Consider the following 24242-nt stretch of genomic DNA (forward strand, 5'->3'; position numbering starts at 1 on the left):
GTGTGTGTGTGGTGTGTGTGTGTGTGTGTGTGTGTGTGTGTGTGTGTGTGTCACATGCTGTGGTACCTGAGTGGAGGTTAAAGGACAACTTGTTGATCTTCTTCTTTCACCACATAGATACCATGGTTCAAACTCAGCTCATTGGGCATGGAAGTGAGCAATGTTACCCACTGAGCCATCTGACTGACCCTTCATGTAGAGTTCTTACATTGGTGATGAGTACAAATGATATTTAGAAACAATATATATATATAAATTATGTGTCATGCTTGTACATGCCTGGTTTCTCAGCAATGAGGAGACAAAGGCAGCGAGATGCAAAGTTTGAGGCTAACCTGGGCTACACCATCGAGTTCCAGATCAGCTTGAGCTACATAATTTGGCCTTGCCACAAAACATACATTTTTATAAGATGATGTAAAACATTACTTGCTTCTCCTACTACTTAAGTGGCACTATGGGCTGTGTCAATGGCTTCTCCTGTGGCCTCAGGTCCTACTGTTAGAAAGCCCAGCAGCTGGGAAGATGAGGTGGGAAGGGGAGGAGGGGAGGGAGGGAGGGGGAGGCATGGAGAGCAGGCAGGATGAGGACACCAGGCAGACTCTTTTTGCCTTGCACGTGTGTTTCCTGTAGACGTGCTACCCAGACAGGGCGGGCAGCACTAGCCCCACTGAGCAACAGTCCCTACATCCAAGCATAAATCAGTCAGGCAAGGCCAAGCCTGGACTTTGGAGCTAGTCAGTTCCAAGTTCCTAGCCTCATGACCCTGGGCCCAATAGTCAGCCTTAGTCTTCGGGTTCCTCATCATAGCGACCTTAGGGTGTCCTTAAGAGAGTTTTTAAAAATGAAAGCACAGGGAATGTGCCCTGAGAGAGCAGAAGTTCCACACTCGTGGAGTCAGCCAACTTCAGATTAAAAATATTTGAAAAACCCATCTTCAGTGAGCTGTACAGACCATCTCTCCTGTTGGCTGTAATGTTGTTAGTCATGTGTCATTTGTATTTGTAATAAAAATTGACCTAGTGGTGAGTTAAAACACTTAATGGGATTACATAAGTTATAAGCAAATACTGTATCTTATGCGAAAGACTTGGGCCACAGGTGTCCTGGATCCCATCCCACTATGACACCAAACAGTGACATTAGATGACAAATGCAGGCTGCTAAGGGGTCAGAGACCAGGATATGTTGGTTCAGGATGAAGAGCCCGGGGCATAAGAAGCTTGAGGTTCCCAGGGGCGCAGTTACCCTCACTTACCTGGTCCATGGGTGGAAATGGCCTGGCTGGTGGTTGGTCTGAGAGGACACAGAGGCCTCAGCAGGGGCCGGGCCCCGAGTCTTGTCCGCCAGGCTCTGCTCGATGGCCATCTGGAGCAGCTCCTCCTCACTCAGGCTGCTATACAGGCTGTATTCCTCATGTCCAATGGCACGTTGTCTGCCGCGAGTGGAGATCTCAGTCGCCATCTTGGCCACCTCTCCTCCAGCTTCCAGAGGAGCGACTCAGCAGTGGCCAGCACACAGCAGGTGACAAATCCCTGTGAAGAAACCAACCCCCCAGTCAGTCACCGAGTGTTTCACAAGGCAGCCTTGTTTGCCCACAGGGCAGACTGTGCGATTAGACATTGTTAAACATGTACATGTGTGTGCCTGCATGTTAGTATGTACACCTGACTGTGGATGCACCTGGAGGCCAGATGCCGACAGATCTCCTGCAAGTAGATTTATAGGTTGTTGTGGGTCACCTGATATGGGTGTTAGGAACCAAACTGAGTCCTCTGCATGAGCAGCAAGTGGACCATCTCTCCAGCTCACTCTTTAAAAAAAAAAAAATTCATTCATTTGGCCATGGGATCTGTCTAAGCATTTACCCATCCTCACAGCCATCCATGAACTCAACTATTCACCAACCCCCTTATCCTTCAAACCATCATCCATCTACTCTTCCTCTCGTGCATCTGTCTAACCACCTACAGCTATGTCCACCCATCCTCTCATCCCTCCTTTCATCCATCCTCCCATCCATCCTCCCATCTACCCTCTCATTCACTCTCCCACCCATTTTCCCACCTATTCTCTCATCCATCCTCTTATCCACTCTCCCACCCATCCTCCCATCCACCCCATCCGTCCTCCCATCCATCCTGCCATCCATCCTCCCATCCACCCTCCCATCCACCTCCCATCCACCCTCTCACCCATCCTCCCATCCATCCTTCCATTCACTCTCCTATCTATCCTCCCACCCATCCTCCACCATCCTCCCATCCATCCTCCCACCCATCCTCCCATTCATTCTTCCATCCACCCTCCCATCCACTCCCCACCCACCCTCCCATTCATTCTTCCACCCACCCTCCCATCCACTCCCCACCCATCCTCCCATTCACTCTCCTATTCACCCACATGCCCAACATCTGACTATCATGCCCATCCATCCATCTTCCTCCCCACTGGCCAGTACGTGCACTCAACACTACCCACTCAGCTCTTTAATCCAGCATCATTCACCAGCCCACCTGACCTTCCAACCATCCATCCATCTACTCACCTATCCACCCATCTGCCCGTCAGACATCCTTCTGTCTGTCCACTTCCTCAGCCACATATCCCCCATGTTCTTACCCATTCCCTTTTAAACTTATCTATGCAGAGATCTACCCCTCACCATTTCCATTCCAGGAAGTCTATCTATCTATACAGGTATGACGGCATACATGAATGAGAGATTACTTCTTGTGCAACTACTCTGGGTCAGGCACCCTTCTGAGGACACAAAGATCTCAACGTCCTGCCTCCTGCCTCACAAGGCCACACCATGATGGGCACATTCCTGCCATCCAGTCACAGCTGTGGCCCACACTGGCACATCAACGCTGTTCTTCACTGTGGGAGGGCTGAGAAGGCCTCGGGTGAGTCAGACGAGGGCTCATGCTTGGGCTCTTCTGTTCTAGTTAAAGCCAGCCATTACAACAATTTCATTACAGGGACTTTCTTCGAAAAGACACAAAATGTCGCAGAGAGTGCAGAGCAGGCAGACTGAAGCTCTGTCAGCAAATGAAATCAAATCAGCCTGACTTGTGATATTTACTGGCTTGCAGCAACCCGACCGCAGGTCAGTGGTTCTCAACCCTGACTGAGCACTCAAGTCACAAGAGGCTTTTGAAAAACAACCTCCCCCCACCCCCCAGCCCCAAAGTGCCAGCATTCTACTCTGGCAAACGTTCATGTCCTTTCCCCTAGAGACAGTCGTCTTTCTTCTTCCCCTCAGATACTGGGCCTAAGTCCTGTGATTTGCTCTCCCAAGGGGAAGCTAGTGGGACGACACACCAGGCACATGAGAGATTTCTTCTTGTCATGCCCAGGGGAACTAAGAATTTCCCATGAAACCTGCTTCCTTGCAGCCTGAGCCCCAGAAAGAAGAAATGCTTCAGGGTCCTGAGGGTAGGCAAGCTCAACCCATCAGGGATCCCTGTCTAGTCGATGAGACACGCCCACTCAGCCAGCGCGAGGTCAACACCTACTCCCACCCCAAACTACCCTCAAGTGCATGGGAACTGCTACGGCGCAGCCCCCATTTCCAGCTTGCAGCTCAGAGAGTCCTTCCCACCTACAGATATGGACCCTGGCTACCAGTGTTTGGTCTAAGGACTGCTTTGTTGTGTGGCGTTCTTGTGGCTCTGGCTAGCTGGTACCCAGGAGACAGGTCCAGCACATCTCCAAGAGGACATCCAGATGACCTACCGCCAAAACACCAAGAGGCAGTCACTTTATTAATGTTGAGGGGTTCAAATTCAAAGCTAAAGCAACACAACCTACCCCGCCCCACATGGCTCAGAGGAAAATAGAACGTGTAAGCGCTGGGGAGTGCGTGGGGTCACCACAGAGAGTATGGGGTCACGGGGAGCTGTGATGAGGGTTGATACAGTGCTGAAAGATGCATGAGCTTTGTCTCCTGCTAGTCCTGGGACCTCCTGTGTACGATTCTGTGTAGCGTTGGGGACTACAGTAGGAGAAGGTCACTCTCTGGATTTCCTATGAAGAAACACAGCAGAGTGGGCGTGGCTGGAAAGCAGCCACCCTCTTACACCCAGCACCCCTGGCTAGGGACCTGAGCCAGGTGTGAGGAGAGATGTTTTGTGTTCATAGAGGAGCACAGGTTCTCAGGAGCCCCCAAGACCGCTTGCCGACTGGATTGCTTGCAATGGACTTACCAGCCTATGGAATTCATAAAATAGTTTCACATTCCTGTCAAAACTCCAGGACCGAACCAAAGGTTAGGCACACAAGAAATATTTAATAAGTGCAGGAGAATAAACAGTAGAATCAAAATAATGTTTAATTCCCTGGAAGACTGGCTGGTTTCTGGACTGGGGACCTCGTGCTACCTGTTCTAGCCTTGCCCTGCCATCTGCTGGACATATCAGGAATTGCAGCCCGGGAAGTAGCTGCCTTGGTTTGTAGCTGAGCTCACAGGATGCATGATTTAATAGCAGATGTGGAGACATGATCTGACACACAGCGAGGGCCTGGAAAAGATCTGAATATGATTTGAAGCTCCCTGCGGGTAGCCTCCACCAGCTCCTGTTCATTCAGGACCTGCCCTGGCTGGCAGTTTTCAGAGGGGCTATATGATTAGCCTTACCTTCTTCCTGGTTTTCCCCCATTTAAAATGAAGACAGGACAAAGAGAAAAGATCTCCAAGCCAGCCTTCTCTTTCTGTGAAAAGGATGACTGTCAACACCTAAGCTGGCCCCATGTCCATTGAGCAGTGTGGCATGGCAAGATCTGGTCCAGCCTGCTGCAGACCCCCCCAGCCCTTCCACCCCCATCCAGCCTGATGCAGACCCCCAACCCTTCACCCTCCAGTTATTCTAGACCTTGGGGGGGGAGCACCTGCATGGCCTCCCTTCTCCTCACAGTCCCAGCTTCACTCTGTACAAGGTGAGCATCTGTACAGGAAGTGGGGGCTCTCAGGGGGTTCTTGAGTTACATAATGGTGCAGGGCACAGGGCAGGCACAGTATGGGGTTTTCAGTTTGGGGGTCACATATGCACTGAAGCATGCGTGTAGAGGGTGGGCTGCTGTACAGTGCTCCTGAGCAAGGCTACAGCTCTAAGTCATGTGTCACCTCAGAACTGCACTGCCAATCAGAGAGAAATCCCCTTGCCACCAGTGTGCACACTCATGTTTGCCGCTGTTTGACCCTCATCGGGAGTGTGTCGTAGGGGTGTTGGTTTTTCTGCCCAATGGCAGGTAAACTAGTCACATCCAGGGAGGAGGTGACAAGAGAGGGGCTAGGAGGCAGCACCGACTTCACACAAGACTCTGGGCTCACATAACTGCTGCTTTTCTTTTTACTTCTTGCATTTGTATGCAAGAAAGAGAGAGAAAGAGAGAGAGAGAGGCTGTGGTGTTTGTGTGTGTGTGTGTGTGTGTGTGTGTGTGTACTAGTGTATATGGGTTCACATGTGTGGGTACAGGTGAGGTGAACATGCATGTGTGCATGTAGACACAAGGGTGACATCTGGTGTCTTGGTTTAATTTACTGAGACAGGGTCTCTCAGTGAACTCAGAGCTGGCTGGCGCAGCCATGGGTCCCTGGATCTGTCTCATATTTGCTCAGATCACAGGTCTCCCTTGCCTGCTGGGTTTTTACATGGGTTCCTGGGATCCCACCACCAGTGTTCATGGCTGTGTGGCAGACAAGATACTCACTGAGCCATCTCCCCAGCATGCCCTCCTCTCCCCAGCACCCCCACCCCACTGCCTTTTAAGGTTTTAGGGGAGGCTTGGAACAAGAATAAAAACTTTGTATTTTTAAAAGATTCTTTTTAAGTATATATCATATGTACATACATAATAAATATATGCTTACAAATGTATATATACCATACTATATACATACATGTATATCATGTATACCATATTATATACATATATGCATGTATATGTGTACAGCCAGCTCAGAATCTGTGGGTTCTGCCTCTATGACTTCAACTAGTAGAAGTTCAAAAATATTCAGGAAAAATGTTCAAGTAATCATGAGCATGTGTAGACATTATTCCTGAACAACAGAGTGTGATGACCACCTTTGTAGGGGGCTGTGGGTGATCCAGGGATGGTTTCGGTGAGCACAAGAGCAGGTGTGCAGGTCAAAAGCATCTTGGACTTTGCTATCTACAGGTTCCAGGAGCCCAGCCCAGCAATGCCGAACAACAGCTATATATATGTAACACTCCCGTGTACATAGTATCTATTCATTTGTTGCAAAAGTCTCAGGGTCTCCCGAATGTCCCAAGACCCTTAACCTCAGGTGATTTTAAAAACAGGCTGCTTGGGCTGGCCTGGGGCTGAGGAGGAAGTGGGGAGTCACTCGGTGGTCACCTCCCACCCTCGGTACTCAGTTTTACTCTTTGCAGTGGTCTGCCAACCTTCACAGCTCTTCCGTCTCCTGGAGCCGCTCATGCGAGGCGTGGAGATCTGCCCTCCTTGCCTGGCCCTCCTGCTCTGACACCTGAACAGTGACAAGCCAGCGTGTGCTTGTGGCCGCTGAACAGCTCAGACTCTGTCCTAAGCAGAGTCCTCTGGTCTGTGCTGGTTAGTTTTGGTCAGCTTGACACAACGTAGTGACACCTGGATGAGGGGCTCTCAACTGAGGGACTGCCTCCATCAGATTGGCCTGTGGACATCAGATTAGCCTGTGGACATTCAATTGATAGAGGCCCTACCCACTGTGGGCAGTGCCATGCTGGGCAGGTGGGTCTGGGCTGTGTAAGAAAGCAAACTAAGTAAGTGGGCGCAGAGCAAGCTGATAAGCAGTGCTCCTCCATGATCCTTGCTTCAGTTCCTGCCTTTGGGTTCCTGCCTTAAGTCCCTGCCCTGGCTTCCCTTAGACTGTGATGAGGAAGTGAAAGCCAAACAAGCCCCAGCTGCAAACCCAGGACAATGTGCCAATTGTTTTCACTCAATGTCTTTGTCATAGCCACAGGGAAGCAAGCTAGAACAGCACCTGGGGAGTATTCCCTTCCCATTGTACAGATGGGAAGACTGAGGCCCAGAATGTAAGTGGCCAAGGGCACATTTAACTGTCCCTTTTTTCATCAGGCTGCCCAGTCCGAGGACGATGGTCAGAATTCTGTATTAGAGTTTTACTGCTGTGAAAAGACACCATGACCAAGGCAAATCCTATAAGGACAACATTTAATTGGGGCTGGCTATTAGGTTCAGAGGTTCAGTCCATGATCATCAAAGTGGGAACATGACAGCATCCAGGCAGGCATGGTGCAGGAGGAGCTGAGTGTTCTACATCTTCACCTGAAGGCTGCTAGTGGAAGACTGGCTTCCAGGCAGCTAGGATGAGGATCTTAAAGCTCACACCCACAGTGACACTTCTACTCCAACAAGGCCACACCCAGTCCAACAGGGCTGCACCTTCTGCCACTCCCTAGACCAAGCATATTCGAACCATCACAGGTTCCTACAAGTTACTCTTCACCACACCTTTCTCATCCCCTGGCTAAGATAAGCCCCAGGTCAAAATCCCAGGGTGGGCCTTTGACAACTGCACTGTTTGCTTTTCTGTTGCTGTGATGAAACACTATGACCCAGAGCAACTTAGGACAAACAGAATTTATTTTGGCTCACAGTTTTGCAGAGGGGTAGACTTCATCATGGTGGGGAACGATAGCAACCCAGGACAGGCATGGCACCAAAAAGAGAAAGGAAGCCGACAGCTCACATCTTCAACGACGCAGGGAGAAAACCGAAAGTGGGGCCACGAGTTCTCAAAGCCCACCCCAGAGATTCCCTTCTCCAGCACAGCCTAACCTCTCCATAGTCCAGCCCCACCCCAAATGGTGCCACCAATCGCAGACCACGTTTTCAAATTTTTAAACCTGTGGGGACATTTCTCATCCAAGCCACCGCGGCAAGGGGCGGGGCTGAGGGGCCTTTTTACAGACCCCAGTGCACAACCATCTGATCATCAAAGGAGCTGGCATTACTTGCAAGTGATCCTCAAGACCCAGCCTATTGACCTTCCTTCATAGAAGAGGGAGTGGCCCTCCTCTGAGGTACCAAATCACTCCCCCTTGTACATCCCTTCCAGTCATATGCAACTCTGCCCAAACTTCACGCGGTCTCCTGTTTGCAGAAGGTGCTAGTGCAGAAGTTCTCAACCTGTGGGTCACGACCCCTTGTGGGGTGTCAAACAACCCTTTCACCTGGGTCACCAAAGACCATTGGAAAACACAGACTAATATCGGTAGCAAAATTATAATTATGAAGTACCAATGAAAATAATTTTACTGTTGGGGGTCACCGCAACAGGAGGAACTGTGTTAAAGGGCCGCAGCATTAGGAAGGTTGAGAGCCCCTGTGCTAGCTCGTTTAGACTATGGAGGGCTAACAGCAGAGTGACTCCATCTACACAGCTATGGGGAAGTCTAAGTGACCGGTCACCCATGCTCTCTAAATGACTCATTGGTTGGCCAGGCTGGACTTGGGTGGACTCGTGCCTTGAACTGCTGTCAGAGGCCTGTCTGGAGTGAGCGGACACTTGTTGGTGTCCCTCCAGGAAAAGCACATGGGACAGGCCTCACAGCTTCTAAGCACAGCAGACCCAGCTGCTGGTCTCAGAGCCTTGATCCTGGTCTCAGCCAAGCTTGTGACTGTGGGGTGTCAAGGCTTAGCGCACCCTCAGGCTTGGTCAGTGGCTGTCAGGGAATGCAGTCAACACCACCACACAGGACTCTTCTCCCTTCGTATGGACGGGAAACTGAGGCCCAGAGAGGTACCAATGGGAAGTGATCTTGCCCAAAGCTAACCCTGCCCACACTCCACCACCACACCAGAGAACTATTATACAGAAAGTAGAAACTGAGGCTCCATCTGGAGTGGATCACCCTTCCTTCTCTTTGTCCAAATCTGGGGCTCTCTCTGTGTCTCTCTCTGTCTGTCTGTCTGTCTGTCTGTCTGTCTGTCTGTCTTTCAAGTCATCTGGGTTGGGTCTGGAGTACATTGGGAAAAGCCACCTCATAAAGACAGTAAGGAAGAGGGTGAGATACAGGTTGGGGGAAAAAAGCAGAAAGAAAAGTACTACTTTTCTGGGGTTTGTGGCAAATACTGTGTTCTAAGGAGACCGCACCCCCCCCCCAGAGCTAACGGCCACCTGAGGTGTTGCCTGTGAGCAGTGGCTAAGAGGACTCCAGGAAGCCTGGTTTCCCCTTATCCCCGCAGCCCAGCCCCGATGCTGTTGCCTCTCCAGGACTGGGTCACCTTTGTGTCAGATGCCAGAGTGCAGGGCCTCTCCCCTGCCTCCAGGCCCTGCAGGGACTGGCAGTGTCCCAGGCTCTGATACTGAATCCAGACACATCAGTATGGCTCAGTCCACGGGGCTAGACGCAGGATTCCAGGGCCCTGACCCAGTTTCTGCCGAGCTCTGCCATCTGCCAACAGCCTGAGGTGACAGTGATGGGTGGGCACGGCTGGCCACTCCTCCCCCTGTAGGCAGCCGAGGACTCTGCAGTTTAGAAGAGGGAGGACTCTGGACAGGCTGGAGACAATCTGTGTCCCCTGCAGGAGGATTCTTAGTTCTAGTCTGTGGACAACGCATTTTCCCTGAAGATATCAGGGAAAGGTCCTACTGGGTTCACAAAGATGCTGACTGCCACTGTGTCTCTGGTCTTGCAAAAGGAGAGTTTTCCTGCCCCAAGCAGAACTTGGTTCGCCCCTGCTGTCCCTTCATGTCACCGGCCTGTTCATGTCAGTCCATCTCCCTGGCAATGAAGGATATAGCCCAAGATAAATCCCTAACTGTCTCCACTTTACTCATACACTTTGCAAGCATGTTTCCTCTTCCCCTGGTCCTGGAGTGACCGCTCCTTCCTCCAGCCTCCACAAAGGCTTCCTCTCCCTTCCACCTTAGGGAGTCTTTCCCTCAGCAGCCCCACCTTTCCCAGTTTGCATCTCCCTTTGTCCCAGCTGTCCCTCCACCCCTTGCTCAGCGTGATGGCATCCCATCTGTCCCTTCCAAGACCTCCTTAAATACGGCATATGTACATGTCCACATACATGTATGTATATATGAGATAGTTTTGTATCTCTGCATCCCATAATTTTTCTTTACTCGCATCTAGGTAACATTTGTCATTCCACACCCTCTCCTAAACCTCCAGAAGTGGCAAGCAAAGCCCACGGCACCCAGGTCGCCATTAGCTTCACATCACAGATCATGCATAGCCCTCTTAGTGTAACAGGCACTGAGTGCTCTTGCAGGAAAACAGCCATCATTGCATCAGTCTGGAAGCGTTTCTAAAAGTCACCTGTCTGACACAGACAACACCGGAGACCCTATGCGCCCGACAATAGCATCGATGTCCACTTTTTTCACACGTCCATGTTTTGAAGCACACAACAGTGTGGCACACTAAGCCAGAGTCCTCCAGAAGAAGAGCTACCATTCGTGCAGAGTGCTGGTTCCCTGCTTCTCTGCCAGACCCAAAGTCTCCAGTATGTGCAGAGCTGGGGAGAGGGGAGGAGAGAGAGACAGGCAGACAGAGAGGGAGAGACAGAGAGAGAGAGAGACAGAGACAGACAGACACAGAGACAGTCAGAGACAGACAGACAGAGACAGAGACAGACAGACAGAGAAGACATGGCCACAGTTTGGCAATAGGTCTCAGTGGGTCCTGAAGCTGCAGGTCCCAGCCCACTCAGCAATTCTTTTCAAAATCTCCATCCATGACCAAGTCAAAAAGCAAGCATTACCTGCAAGGCTCTGCGGCAGGGGCACAGGTCTGGGCAACAAAGAGATTTTTCTTGACTGTCTGAATTCAGAACATGCTCTCTGAGTTTGCCTCCTGTGCTGGCCCTGAGCTTCCAGCTGTTGTGCCAGGCAGCTCTGAAACATTCTCCTTTGAAGCAGGGAGTTTATTTCGGGCCCACCGCATGACCACGGATGTCAAGCCAAGCTATAAGACGTTATGACTCTCAGATTTCCCTTCTGAAGATCGCACTAAGGAAGCCGTGATCCCGCCCTCCACTCCTCCCGGGGGCACGGGAGACAGGCTCCTGCTTCAGAGAGCATCCCGGGCTTCGGCCCTCACGTGATGTCATCATTTGTGATCCTTGACATGGAGCCCATATATGGGTATGTTTCTAGAACTACCCAGGCGGGAGCTAGAGAGGAGGGAAATGCAGAAAGACAAGACAGGGAGGGCACACAAAGAGACACAGAATTGAGAAAGAGAATAAAAAGCAAGGGAGAAAGGGGAGCCCTAAAGGAGAGGCAGGAAGAGGGAGGTGCCTAAGGGTCCTTGCATAATGCCCTTGAGAAAATTCAAGGGTCAGTGTTGGGCATGCAGCAGGTGGCCAAGGCTAACATTTGGAGACACCAGCTGCCCAGAATTGGATGCTCTGGGGTGAAGCCAAGGAACACAGAGCAATGGACCAATGAGCATAGAGTATCCTGCAATCCCGGAAAGGGTCAGCTACAGAAGGGACCTACTACCCCAGGTCTGAGAAAGAGTCTCTCCATTTCTGGACTAGGCCATCTACAAGAAGAGGCTGTTCCCTCTTCTCCTTTGGATGTTCGGTGTTCTTAGCCATGTACTTGGGAACAGAAGGCAGGGGGAGTAATGTTTGTAGACATCCAAAGTTAGGTAGTGGGACCATTTGTAGTTGCATGTTATAAGAAAGTCCTTGCATACCACAACCAGGGGCCCAGGTAAAAGAGACACTGAGGGAGAAGCAAAATGACAGGGAAGCTGATGGCTGCAAACCCTGAGCAAGGACCTGTTTAGAAGTGGGCCCTTCTCCATCCCCAACAGGTACCCCAGACAATGGCAAAGTTAAATCATCCAGGCTGACCCTACACACTCCTGACCCTAAAAATAGGGAGGTGGGCCCAGTGTGGTGCCACACACCTTTAATCCCAGCACTCAAGGCAGAGGCGGAGGCGGAGGCGGAGGCGGAGGCGGAGGCGGAGGCGGAGGCGGAGGCAGAGGCAGAAACAGGTGGGTCTTTGTAAGTTCAAGGCTAGCCTGGTCTACATAGTAAGTTACAGGACTGCCAGGGCTACCAAGTGAGACTATCTAAAACAACAATGGTAGCTCTTCTTCTGGAGGACTCTGGCTTAGTGTGCCACTCTGTTATGTGCTTCAAAACATGGATGTGTGAAAAGAGTGAACATGGATGCTATCGTTGGGAGCATAGGGTCTCCAGTGTTGTCTGAGTCAGACAGGTGACTTTTGGAAATGCTTCCAGGCTGAGCCAATGATGGCTGTTTTCCTGCAAGAGCACTCAGTGCCTGTTACACTTAGAGGGCTATGCATGAATGCTGATGTGCTCAGAGTTAAAGACACGGTCTCCAGAAGGCAAACAAACAAAAACCAGGACTCAACTTCATTCTCTCTTCCTGTTGGTGCTAAGATGCCATCCTCAATCCAGTCATGGCTTGTGACAGATCAGCAGTCCCCTGGTCTTAGGGAGTGTTATGACTTCTCCATCTGGAAGGGCCCTTGGATGTTCTGTCCAGACCCCTTGTTTTCCAGCTGAGACCCAGAGAGCCACTGTGACTCCTTTGAGGACTCAGCAAAGAAAGGCTAAACAATCTGCACACTGACGGCTGTGGCCCGTGGGCTCAGATGCCAGTGTCCTGCAGTAGAGAGACTTCTGTGACATAGGGAGGGACCTGGGCTTTGGGAACCTGACTCAATATGGAAGACATGGAACATGGTCCAGTAGGAAGAAGTATGCTCCGATGCCCCAACCCAGGGCTCCATAGGTCAGCTGACTTGTACCCCCAAGTGCTGGTAATGGTTCCAGCCACTCCATGTTCAGCATGTGGGATTTCCCATCTCAGAATATTATCCATTTCTTGATGGATTTATTATTATTGTTATTATTATTAATAATTATTCAGTAGCCATTTTAACTGCAAGTCCCTGATGACTAATCTTACTGGGCATCTGAAAACCTGAACTAGTTATTTCTGGGGCATCCCATAGTCACCATCATCAGGGAAGGCCCAAGAGCAGCCTAGCAACCATCTTCCAGAGGACAGGAAACAGTGGAATGGGGACAGGTGCAAAAACCGTAGGAGAATCAGCCTGTAGAAGATCAGAAGGAAGGGATTTTCTAGAAGCCCCAGGACCCCTGTGAAACTGTGGGATCTCTCCTGCAGGACCCAAAGGAGTGGTGAGGTGTGAAACCCAGCACCCCCTTTTTGCCAGAGACCCCTATTCCAGGAAGGATGGAAGGAGCAAGCAAGCAGGGAAGAGCCAGGCAGAGGCCGTGAAAACTGGTCGGGGACAGCGGGACAGCACCAAGGCTCAGGATGACGTCGGTCGGAGAGTGGAACATCACTGCTAAATTAAGCACCCTGTAGCCCGATGTCCTGGCTGGGGCCCTCACTACCTCGATAGAAATTTATTTTGGTTTCATGTAACTGAGATGAAGAGAAACAAACAAGAGGCCAAGGTTGGCTCTAGGAGCCTTTAGAAGGGAGGTCAGGAAAAAGGCAGACAAAGGCTCGGTCCTGGGAGGCAGAAGGGGGCACAGTGGGATTTTCAGGAGTGGGATGCTAGGGTTCTCAGAGGTCAAGGCAAACTCCAGGGAGGGAGCTCACCTTCCCCATTGGCAGGCTGCCAAAGTAACACAGTGGTGTCCCTCAGCTGCTCAGGAGTGTACTAGGTTAGCCTTGCACAGACAGGACCACCCTGTGGCAGAAAATGCCCACTGCATCGCCAGTTTCCAACATGGGCTCTGGAGGCAGAGAACCCAAGCCCACTCTCTTAGCACAGGAACCCATCTGTAGCTTTGTCTTCTGAGAATAAAAGTGAGATGGTCCCCCATGGTTGTTGTGGGGATTCATCCAGATCTCAAAGCTCAAGTTGCCCCCCTCACCCGCCCCCCCTAGAGCTGAGCAGGCAGTGGTCTGAGAACATTTCTTCCTCCCACACCCACCTGCAGAAGAGAAGTCTCCTCACGCTGCTCAGGGATCAGAGGGCCAAGGCAGTCAGGGAGCCTGGGACTGAGTTATTCCAGGGGCTGCTGCTGGTCCTTTCAGTTGGCCAAGACACTTGGCCCCCTGTGAGGTTGATCTCATGATGCCTGAACCACCCTGGGGAACTCAGGGACTAAATTAAACCCAGTACAGCCCACAGGCCCAAGCTAGTTGCTGGGAACAGGTTTCCCACAAATATAAATATGTTCAGAGCAGAGCTGGGAGCCTTCTATTGCTCACCAGCTGGAGGGAGGGCCCCAGGCAAGAGCAGAAAGTGCAGCTCAGCTCCTTCCCCTGGGACTAGCTAGGCTGTGTGGGACCCTGCTCATCCTGCTGCACACAGCAGCTCCTGATATTTCTGATTGGCTACATGAGAGCATCCTCTGGACCTTTTGCATAACTCAGAGGGAGAGGGAAGGAAGACAGAGATCTAGCCAGCCACCATGGAGCCGTGCTTGCAGAGAACCAAGTTCGGGACATGCAGCTGTCACCCATTTGGCCCTCTGCAGGGACAGTCAGCCATAGGGCAGCTGCTGTGGGTTTCAGCTTTCACCCTCATTCTTGCTCCCCAGGGAGCCTGAGGGGCCAGAGATACAGCATCCACTGTAGAGTGCCAGACAGAAGTGCCTTCTGTGAAAGGCCTGGGCTTGCTAGGTTGTGGATGCTGGGTCACAGTTTCAAGTTGGGCTTAGGACATAGGGAATTTTGATGTCCCCAAAGTGGGCTGTATCCTTTTCTTTGGCCATGCAAACAGATGGAGCAAAATGCTTCCACTTTGGACATCCTCCAGTGCTATGAGGGAGATGTTGGCATCTTGAAGTCATAGGAGAGGAACCCAGGCTTTCTGAGGACCTTCCAGGCCCAGCCAGGGTGAGCCCCAGGCATGTAGCCTTCATCTCACAAGGAACCACGCCCTTGTTCAGAGGAAGGGACACTATAAATTCAGAGGAATGTTCAACCCTTGTAGGAACCTCAGGTCCTCTGCAGTGCGCTCCATAACACTCTTAGGTAATTGAGCTGCAGCCTCTGAGATCTGAGTTGAGCCGGTGGGCAGGACCCTCACTACACAGCAAGGTCAAGAGGCAGGTTAGACTTCTACATCTGGGAGGTTAGACGTTGCCTTCCCTGGTGAGCCAGAAACACTTGGTGGTACCCAGGTCTGGATGGATGACAGTGGGCCCCAGGCTCACAAACAGCCACTTTCAAGTCCAAGCAACCTGGGTGTCTTGTTTCCCACACAGAGTCAGACCTGGGACTGTTGGTGTCCCTGTGAAGCACAGTGTCTTAGAGCAAAACCCCCACAGTTATCTGCTAGATACAGTTCTTTTTTTTTTTTTTAATTATTTATTTATTATATGTAAGTACACTGTAGCTGTCTTCAGACACTCCAGAAGAGGGTGTCAGATCTTGTTACGGGTGGTTGTGAGCCACCATGTGGTTGCTGGGATTTGAACTCAGGACCTTTGGAAGAGCGATCAGGTGCTCTTACCCACTGAGCCATCTCACCAGCCCCCCCGATACAGTTCTTGTTAGCTGTGTGACCTCAAACAACTCATTAGCCCTTTCTGGGCCTTGGTTTCCTGATTTACATTAAAAAAGGGGGGGAGGAGAAAATTATAGTACTCACAGGTTAAGGAAAGATTTCAAGGTTTAAATTTTACATATATATTATAGTGTTGCAAGCATCCTATATGTATTTTCACCTATATAGTTATAGGTACATATGTGGTATATATTAAATGCACATATGGCTTATTATGTTGTATATTATCGTATATGTGTAAAATGTATGTATGTGCATGTTTCCCCCTTTGAATGAAGACTTATAAACATAAAGGCTCTCAGTAGCCTGTTTCCTCACAAAGACAAAAGGCATGGCCAGTGTCAGAGACTGAGGACACTTCCTGAAGAGGACACTTGACATTCCTGAGGCCATCTTGGTTGTCATGACTGGGGGGGGGGTGCGCAGATGTGCCTTCAGTGACCGGAGGCAAGGATGCCGCCAAAGCCCCCGCATTGCCTTCCACCTCCTGCACAGTGCCCTTGGTGTGCTCTGGGAGGAAGCCCACAGCCGGGGGGGTGGGGAGCTCTGCTCAGGGCGGGGCGTTGGATGCTTGCATTTCCCAAGACCTGTGACTGTTCTATAACTGGGCTGTCCATGGAAAGGCTTGGAAACCAGCCCTGAAGGCCACAAGGGTATGAGAGCAACGTGGAAGGACCAACCTGCCAGCCAGCACCGATCATCAGGAAGGTGCGTTTGTGACGAGTCCTCAGAACACGAGGGGGACTCAAATAGGTCTCAGCCTTGCTGGGCTCAGGCCCCATTAGACACATGCCCACGAGTGCTGAGCGAGCCAGCTGACATGCCTCAAGCACAGACTTTTCATTCCCCAGTGAAAAGATAGCTAGACCCTCTAGTCTACAGCGGATGGGGTGAGGGGACGGGCTTTGAAATAGAAAGTCTCTGACCAGGTCCCTTTTTCTTTTTCCTAAAATTATTATTCTCCACGTCTCTCCTGGTGCAGGTGTTGGGGGAGGGGCGTGCATGGGTGGTCTCCTGCGTGCCCACACGGAATGTGCAAACTTACTGCAACATAGTATGTGAGACACCTGACACATCAGGAAGTACCCGGGCCTAGCCGGGTGCCGGGGTCAGCTTTTCAGGAAAGTTCTGTGTGACTCTCTTCAGACCTTCTCCTATCAGGAGTCCTGAGGGTTGAAAGAAAGTCCACACTCTGCTGTCCAGAATGTAAACTATGCAGGTCATGGTGAGGAATTACAGGAGTGTTGGCAAATGCCACAGAGATGAGGCAGGAGGATGGTGAGTTCAAAGCCAGCCTGGGTTATATCTTTCAGAACTAAACACGTGCCTGGGTGGTAGAGTGCTTGCCCACCATACCCAATCCCCAGCACCATAGGACAAAGCCACAACTTGTCCTGAACTCAGGGCCTCAGAGGACAGCCAAGCAGCTGACTGCTGCTGTGCGCATGCTCACAACAGTCCACATTCAAGTACAAACCAGTTGGCGTTCGGATCAAGGCTCCCTAACCGTTTGGAAAATGGAAACTAAAAGCCAGGGTAGTTTTTAGAATATTACTTTTGAACGCTGGCTCCTCCTTCCACAACAGCCTGTCACTGAGCAGTTCAGTTGGCCTTGTATGTGCCCTGTGCTCTCTCTATCCAGATGTTCTTGTCTGCTTGTGCACATGTGACCTCGTGTGTGACCCAGTTAAAGTTCAGCAACCGGTGGTTGGGAAGAGGACTTGAGCTGTTCCCTCTGTCCCTGGGGCAGAGGTGACATGTGCTCTTTGCAGCTTATGCTCCCTGGTGCAGAGGCTCTGCCACTCTGACTGTCCCTAGCTCACGCAGCTAATGGCAGGGTCTGAGCACTACAAATATCTTCCTTTTTTCTCTCCGTCCTCCTGCCCTCCTTTCCCTTGCTCGAACTTTTCCTGATGGTGTAGAAGCCCCCCAACCTCCCCTCCAAACTGCACTGTCATAGTTCCTGGCCCCGCCATGCAGAGCGTGTGACCAGGCACACAGGTCCTGGCCTGCTGACAGCTGGGGCACATTTAAGAGGATGGTTGTCATGATATACAAGAGAACTGTCAGACAGGCTCCAGGGACCAGAGCTGACTCTGACTTGGTGTGGGGCCTGATCTGGGACCTTCCTGGCTGGCCAGCTGGCTGCTTGTTCTATGTCCTGCCCTCGGGGCCCCTGGCCCTATATTTAGTACCACTCCTTCCCCGGCAGGATCGACTGTCTGTTGTGCCACACGCCTTGGATCATCTCTTGGCCACTGCATTCAGTGGCCTGGTTTTTGACCCAGGTATCTGTCAGGCTCAGGCAAAGGCTGAGCACAGAAGCAGGTTCCAGCTGGTTGCAAGGCCCTTGGACACTGCTGGCTCCAAGCAGTGACTTCCTCTGTGCCTCTAAAGCCTTGCCCCACCCACCTGCCCCTTACTGCCCACGGTCCCAGCGAGGACGTCTAGGGCAATGGCTGCTTGAGGCTAACACCCAATGAATGCAGCTATTATTATTTTTATCCCCGAAGCATAATTCAAATGTCACAAGCAGTTCTGGGTGCCAGGAGCAGTGTCAGCTGCTGGGATGTTGTCTCTACCCAGCCCTGCAGAGAACAGAGGCAAACAGGAGGAGGTATGGAGACAAAGAGATGGGTGGAAGGAGGGAAGGAGAGAGGCCAACAAGAAGGATGAAGGGGAATTCAGGGGCGCGCAGAAGGGATGGGGGCGGTGAGGAAGATGAAGAGGTTTATGGAAGGACCAGGGAGAGGGTAGAAAGACTAGGGAGGAGGTTTCTCACAGGCTGTCCTAATCGTGGCAGGTGAGTCTTGGCGCCATCATGTTATTCCGAGTTGTAGGCTGTTCCTAGTGCTACGCCACCGAGCTCTTGGGTGCCTCTTAAGAGTTGAGTGAAGCCAGAAGGCGGGGGGGGGGGGGGAGGGGGAAAGAGCCAAGGGTAGATAGGAGAAGTCTGAGCCACGTGAACACTGCAGTCATGCCCAGACCTAGGCTGTATCCCAGGGAGGCTGTGGGAGACACGAGATCGGGGCTCTGCAATCACACCCGGGGTTGGGAGGCAGGGAGGAGGCTAAGAAGAATTAACCTCTTCTCTACTTTCTGTTGCCTAGGACAAGGTTTTTCTCAGACTCCAAGGCAAGGGGTGGCCTGCCTGCTGGGACCCGTCTGGTAAAGGTTTGGGAACTTGTGTAGTGGGGGCCATCTGCGTGGAGACAGTGGCTGGAGCAGGGGGCTTGGGTGGGGGAAGACAGGACCTGGGAGGGGAAGAGTGCTAGAAATTTCAGGAGAAACTTTAGAGCAGAAAAAAACCAGAGAACTTGGTCAGCTTCGGGTGACTCAAGCCATGCCTTGAGGAACTGGAGGTCCTCTGGCCACTGGTAACATCTACGGGCCTTGACTCTGGGCCTCTTGATGGGCAGAAGCACAAGGAGGGGGGCAGGGATCTCAGGCTATAGGTGGCATCTGAGACCCTGCCCACACTCACTGTCTGCACCCAGCCTGGCAGGGTCAGTCCTCTGTAAGTATGCAGGGACAGAACCCAAGGGCTAGGCACGATGGCTTCCTCTTTGCTGGTCCCCAAGAGCTGGCTGCCAGACTCTGCCTCTCCTAATAGCCAAAGCATCACCAGGCTTCCTGCTCTCTCAACCGACGGGGCACAGGGAGGGGTGATGAGGCCAGGTCAGGCTGTCACTTTCCAGTTCCTCCTCCTCTTTGAGCTGTGTTCGTGGGCCGGTCTACCCTGGGTGCAGCTCCAGTTGGGCAGATTCTCCATAGGTTCTTCTTCTACACCTCTGGCCCAGGGAAAGTACCACCCTCTCAGAAGCCTCGACCCTGCTCATACCTGGTTTTTTGTTTGTTGTTGTTGTTGTTGTTGTTGTTTTTCTGTGTAATTTCCCTTCTGTTGCTTGTGCCTACTAAGTCTTGAAGGTAGGATGTCAGCTAAGATACAGAAAGCCTAGTTAAGATTTAATTTCAGAAAAAAACACGATTGCAGCGTAAGGATATCCCTGAAGTTGCATAGGATATGCGTGTGCTAAACAATTACCTGCTGCTTACCGAATTTCCCCTCACCTGACTGGGTAGCCGGCATTTTGTTTTCATTTGAAATCCTATTTTCAGGGACCCTGACTGATGTGCCTTAGGTCACAGGAAACTGCTACAACCCTTGATGACAGAACAGGCAGGCTCAGAAGCCCAGGCCCCCAAAGCATGGAGGCAGTGTGGGTGGCTTAACGAAAAATGAAGACAGGGCTGCTCCTAAGTATGGCTGAGCAGAAGGTCGTTCTTGTAGATACGAGGAAAGGCACAGCCAGAGGCGTCTGGGCCAGTCCAGACTGGACAGAGCCATGACAGAAAGGGGGTTGGTGGTGAGAGAAGAGAAAACAGAGAGAGGAGGAAAGAGGGCAAGCCGACCAAGAGAGACACCAAGGAAGGGCATGAACAAAATGGCTGGATGATACAGGAGTCAGAAGCTGAGGGAAGGGAAGCCCAGCCTCTGGGTTGGAAGGGTTTAGGATACAGCAGTGGAAGGCTTTCCTGGGGACAGGATCCATGGTCTAACGGTAGGGGTAGGGAATAAGGAGATAGGAGAGTAAGAAGATCAGTCAAGACATGCCTCTCCACAGCCTAGCTTCATCCCCAGAATGCCATGGGACAATAGGGACAGACCCAGAAGCAGGCACTGGCTGTCGGCAGTGGTGTGGCACACTAGGAAGCTAGAGGGTGGGGTGGGAACACTTGGAGCCCTTCTGTGGACAGTAAGCTGGCTTTGGTGTCACCTCCTAGGTATGTGACTCTCTAGGCTTCAGTCTCTCACCCTGTACAGGGCTCGGCCTGCTGACGACACTCAGAGACCTGGGGTCAGAGGCAGACAGAACCAAAGACCCTGCTTTTGAACTCACCGGGATTGGTTGCTGGGACAAATGAATTCCATGACGCACTACGGTGCAAGCGCCACGGAATGTTTAAACTCCTTAAAAGTTTCCACACACCGGCTCTCCTTGATTCGTTTCCACACACTGGCTCTCCTTCCACGGATTCAAAGCCCTGGCTGCTCCTGTGTATGCTTCTGCTGTCTGACAGACGTGGGTATCCCTCAGCTGTGCCGTCTGTCTATTAACCGGAAGAGGCAAGCGCTGGAGAAGGCATGACAGGGCCATTTTCTCACTGACCTCGCTCCACATAAGCCACTTCAGGTAGGCTGGGAGTGGCTTCCTAGCTCTGTTCCCAGGAAGAAAGGGACAACAGTTTGATGGCAGCCACAGGGCTCACCCACACTCCTGTGCCATCTCTAGCAATGCCCAACAACGTGTGGGAGGAGGCCCTAGAAGGATACTCCTCTGTCCCTTAAATGACCCCATGACAGAGAGCTGTCAGGCAGCGACATACTGAGACCCCTCAGGAACAGACCCTGGGACAAGGACCCTGTGTGTACTATTCTGCTTTCCGTCGCTAGAGCAACATAGCCAAGGCTGTGTGGCTTGTAAAGAGATTTACTTGACTCACGTGACTGTCAGTTGACTGTTCCCGATTGGCTAGCCCCACAGGCTGGCCCTTAGTGAGGACACTCAGTGGGGTCTCTTCACGGCCAATGGCATCATGATGGGCGTGCACGCCAGAAGGAGAGATGGGGGAAGCCAGAGAGAGGGGACGCATCAAGGATTAAGTTCATTCTTTTCCAACAGCTCACTTTGGTCAGGGATCCCATGAGAACCTTGTCAACCTCTTGGAGTAGCATCCCTAATGACCTAACCACTACCAGCTAGGCTCTACCTCGTAAAAGGCACACTACCTCACTATTACTAGTACTACTACTACTACTACCACTATTACAGGGGTTGCCTCTGACACATGAGGATAACCCATGTCCAAACCACCTCACGATCTCACAAAATGCTGTAGAGGAAGAAGGTAAGAGACAGAAGGTCAGCCAAGAGCCTGGCCTCAGGTGACTAAGTCCCCATATATCCAGCACCTTTGATGTGTCTTGAAGGAAGGAGCTGAGTCCTGGAACTGAGTCTTCTCTCTGGTACTTCAGAAAGGCAAGGACTGACAAGTGGAGGGCTGGATTGTGTACCCAGTGCTCAAGGCGAGGGGACAATGACAGGCACCTAAGGCCCGCTATGCTCACCAGACATACAGGAGGGCAAGGATCAGTTCATAACCCGTGGCCAGTGTTCATGCCCTGTGCCTCTGATCTCATGGCTCCTTCATGTCCATGGATCCTTGATGCAGGACTATAGTTTGTCCCAATTCATATGGAAAGCAGGGAGTGGGCTAAGGGTAGCACCTGTAAAATACCTACTGTGTGCAGAGCCCAGCTCCATCCTCAGCCAGTCAGAGGTCTAGCAGCTGATGCAGCTGATGCCACGGAATCAGATAGAATGTTCTCTGGAGAGTCAGCTAGCCCCTTGGCCTTGGCTGAGGTCCGGAACCATGTTCCCAGGTCAGGGACACAGACAGCTTCACACTTATTATAGGAATCACAGGCTGGACAGGCATGGGGAGCGGATAAGCAATACACAGTCATGTCTAGTACTGGGAATGCCATTGGGTCGAAATACAGCAGCCAAGGGCATCGGTCTCAGGGTCCCAAAGCTTCTCCCTAGGATGAATGCTGTTCAGAGAGTAGAGATCCGAGGCTTACAGCTTCCAGGGCCCTGGGTGCTCAGCTGGGCACGTGGGTGGTCCTCCTGACTCCCACCTCCCCCAGGAAGCCCCGGGGTTTTAGCCAGATCTGAATGTCCTCCTGGCTCTGGGAGGATTGGAATTGAGACAGGGTAAATGACAGCCTCACAACTCACCTTGACCTTGCTTCTTATGCAGCCACTGAGTTTCTGGAGACCCAAAGCTCTCGGCTTTGGATTCTTAGTGTGTCTCACGGGGTTCTCCCTAGACCAAGTTGCTGCAGGTCCGCAGTCTGGGAGGGCTTGATGCTGGCCATTTCTCAGGGCCTCATAAGGCCAAGGTCATGGCTGGAACTCCTATCTAGAGGCCCTAGGGAGACACTGTCCAAAATTCTCCAGCGTGTTGACGGAGCTCTGGTCCTTTGTCCTGCCCACCATTGGCAGGGGCCACTCTCAGCTGCTGTGGCTGCCATGGTCTTTGTCTACCACCTCTGTTCTCTTAGCAGGAGAAACTCACTCTCTATTCTCACTGGCTCCCCTCTATCCCTCAGGCCAGATCTTGGAAGCCAGACAAGAAAGGGGGCTCAGTTGTTGAAGGATCCACTGTGCTCAGGTAAACCTGGGGAGATTCCTCTGTCTCAAATGGTCCGTGTCCTTCATCGAACTTAAGAAATCCCTGGTCCCATGGGAAGCACCTGCAGGTGTCCACAGCCTCAGGACTCTGGGAACAGTAATGGGATGTTTAGGAACTGGTCGCCCTCCTTGGTTCCCAGAATGCCCTGCTCTCCCTTCTTCCTGACCAACCACAGTTCCCACGTGACCTCCTCGCTGTCTCTCCCCACAATTAGGATTTTGGAGTACATTGGGAGCCCTAAACATGATAATAAAAAGGAGGCCTGGGTCTAGACCACCCAGGGAGCTGGTAAAAGCCACCCAGGTCGGGATGTTCATCCAAACTCCAAGCAGCATTATTTCCCAGGGCTAGGGAGCAGCTTCCCAGCTCAGAGGGAGGGATTGCAGTCCTGGGCTGGGTATCCTGCGGGGGTCTGGGAAAGCACGCAGACGCCCTCTTGTGGACTTTTTGGGAACTGCTCTAATGGAAAGGGTAAAAGTCGGTGGGTGAGCCCAAACAGCTCTGGCTTTTCTCCAGTGTGGCAAGAAAGCATTCTAGGTGGGGCCCCATCTTCACCAGGGAACCATCATGGTACCAGAGGTGGATGTGTGCCCAAACCAGCAACTCCTTTTTGTCACGGACCCAGGCACCATCAGCAAGACTGTGTGGGAACTGTCTGCAATGCACTATCAGGCTTAGCCAGGAATGGCTCCAGGCGGCCTTGTTCCGACCTCCCTCCAGGCTCCTTGGCGCCTCAGGAGCACAACTGACGAGAGCAGCCAGCTCCTATTAGAAGTCCCCTAGATACCTTGGTGCCACAGTTGGGACTGATAGGGCAATTCTAGTTATGGTGCAGGGAGAACAGTTAATGCTGCGACAGGGTGCCACACCCAGCCGTGCTGAGCTCTGCAGTGCACCTCAAAGGTGCTTAGTGACTGGGGCTTAGTGAACCCTGAGTCCAGACTCAACCCAGCAATGTGACCTTGAGCTGGTCACTGCCCATCTCTGAGATTCGGTTTCCTCTTCTGTGAAGGAGAAATGCTAGCCCAGGCTCCCAAGGACCGCTAGGAGGACCCAGAGAGGAAGTCACCACCGTCATTGCTCCAATGAGGTCTATATGGTTCCTGCTTGGCTTCAGCATTGCCCGGGGTGGTGAGGTACACAGCTGATGGCCACATACACAGCCCAGGGAGCTGGCCTCAGTGATCCTGACGATGAGGAGGCAAACACACAGATGCTGTGGCAGAAGCTTAGCTGGTTACAAGCCAAGTACGAGCTGCTCTGACCTGCCCCTGTCCTTGCTCTGTCCCTGCTTCTGCCCTCCTCCTGCTGTGGCTGTGACAAGCCCTTGCCCTGCACCTGCCTTGCACCTGCCCTGAACCTGTTCTACCCTTGACCCTGTCTTGCCCTGCCCCTGCCCTGCCCTGCCCTGCCCTGCCCTGCCCTGCCCTGCCC

The 24242-nt window shown here is 51.9% G+C and overlaps 1 protein-coding gene and 1 long non-coding RNA gene across 3 annotated transcripts in view; one reads left to right on the top strand and one right to left on the bottom strand.

Annotated features, from left to right (window-relative positions):
- The window catches only part of Asb2 (ankyrin repeat and SOCS box containing 2), a 37939-nt gene extending 23883 nt beyond the window's left edge, over positions 1–14056 (bottom strand). The window contains exons 1-2 of one of the 2 annotated variants that reach the window (XM_021202150.1): positions 10768–11085; positions 1259–1535 (exon numbers count right to left, since the gene is read on the bottom strand). In XM_021202150.1, coding sequence (XP_021057809.1) covers positions 1259–1464 — 206 coding nt within the window. In that variant the 5' untranslated portion in view covers positions 1465–1535; positions 10768–11085. Of the gene's footprint in view, positions 1–1258; positions 1536–10767; positions 11086–13965 lie in introns of those variants that run through there. The other variant, XM_029540817.1, reaches the window with a different exon arrangement.
- Positions 14057–18865: 4809 nt separating this feature from the next.
- LOC115064414 lies at positions 18866–24025 on the top strand. The gene is made up of 3 exons (XR_003844256.1): positions 18866–20743; positions 22726–22787; positions 23821–24025. It is a non-coding gene; the product is annotated as an uncharacterized LOC115064414 (long non-coding RNA).
- The last annotated feature ends 217 nt before the right edge of the window (positions 24026–24242 follow it).

The sequence above is a fragment of the Mus pahari genome, chromosome 7, assembly GCF_900095145.1.
Source record: "Mus pahari chromosome 7, PAHARI_EIJ_v1.1, whole genome shotgun sequence".
Taxonomy (NCBI): Eukaryota; Metazoa; Chordata; class Mammalia; order Rodentia; family Muridae; genus Mus; species Mus pahari.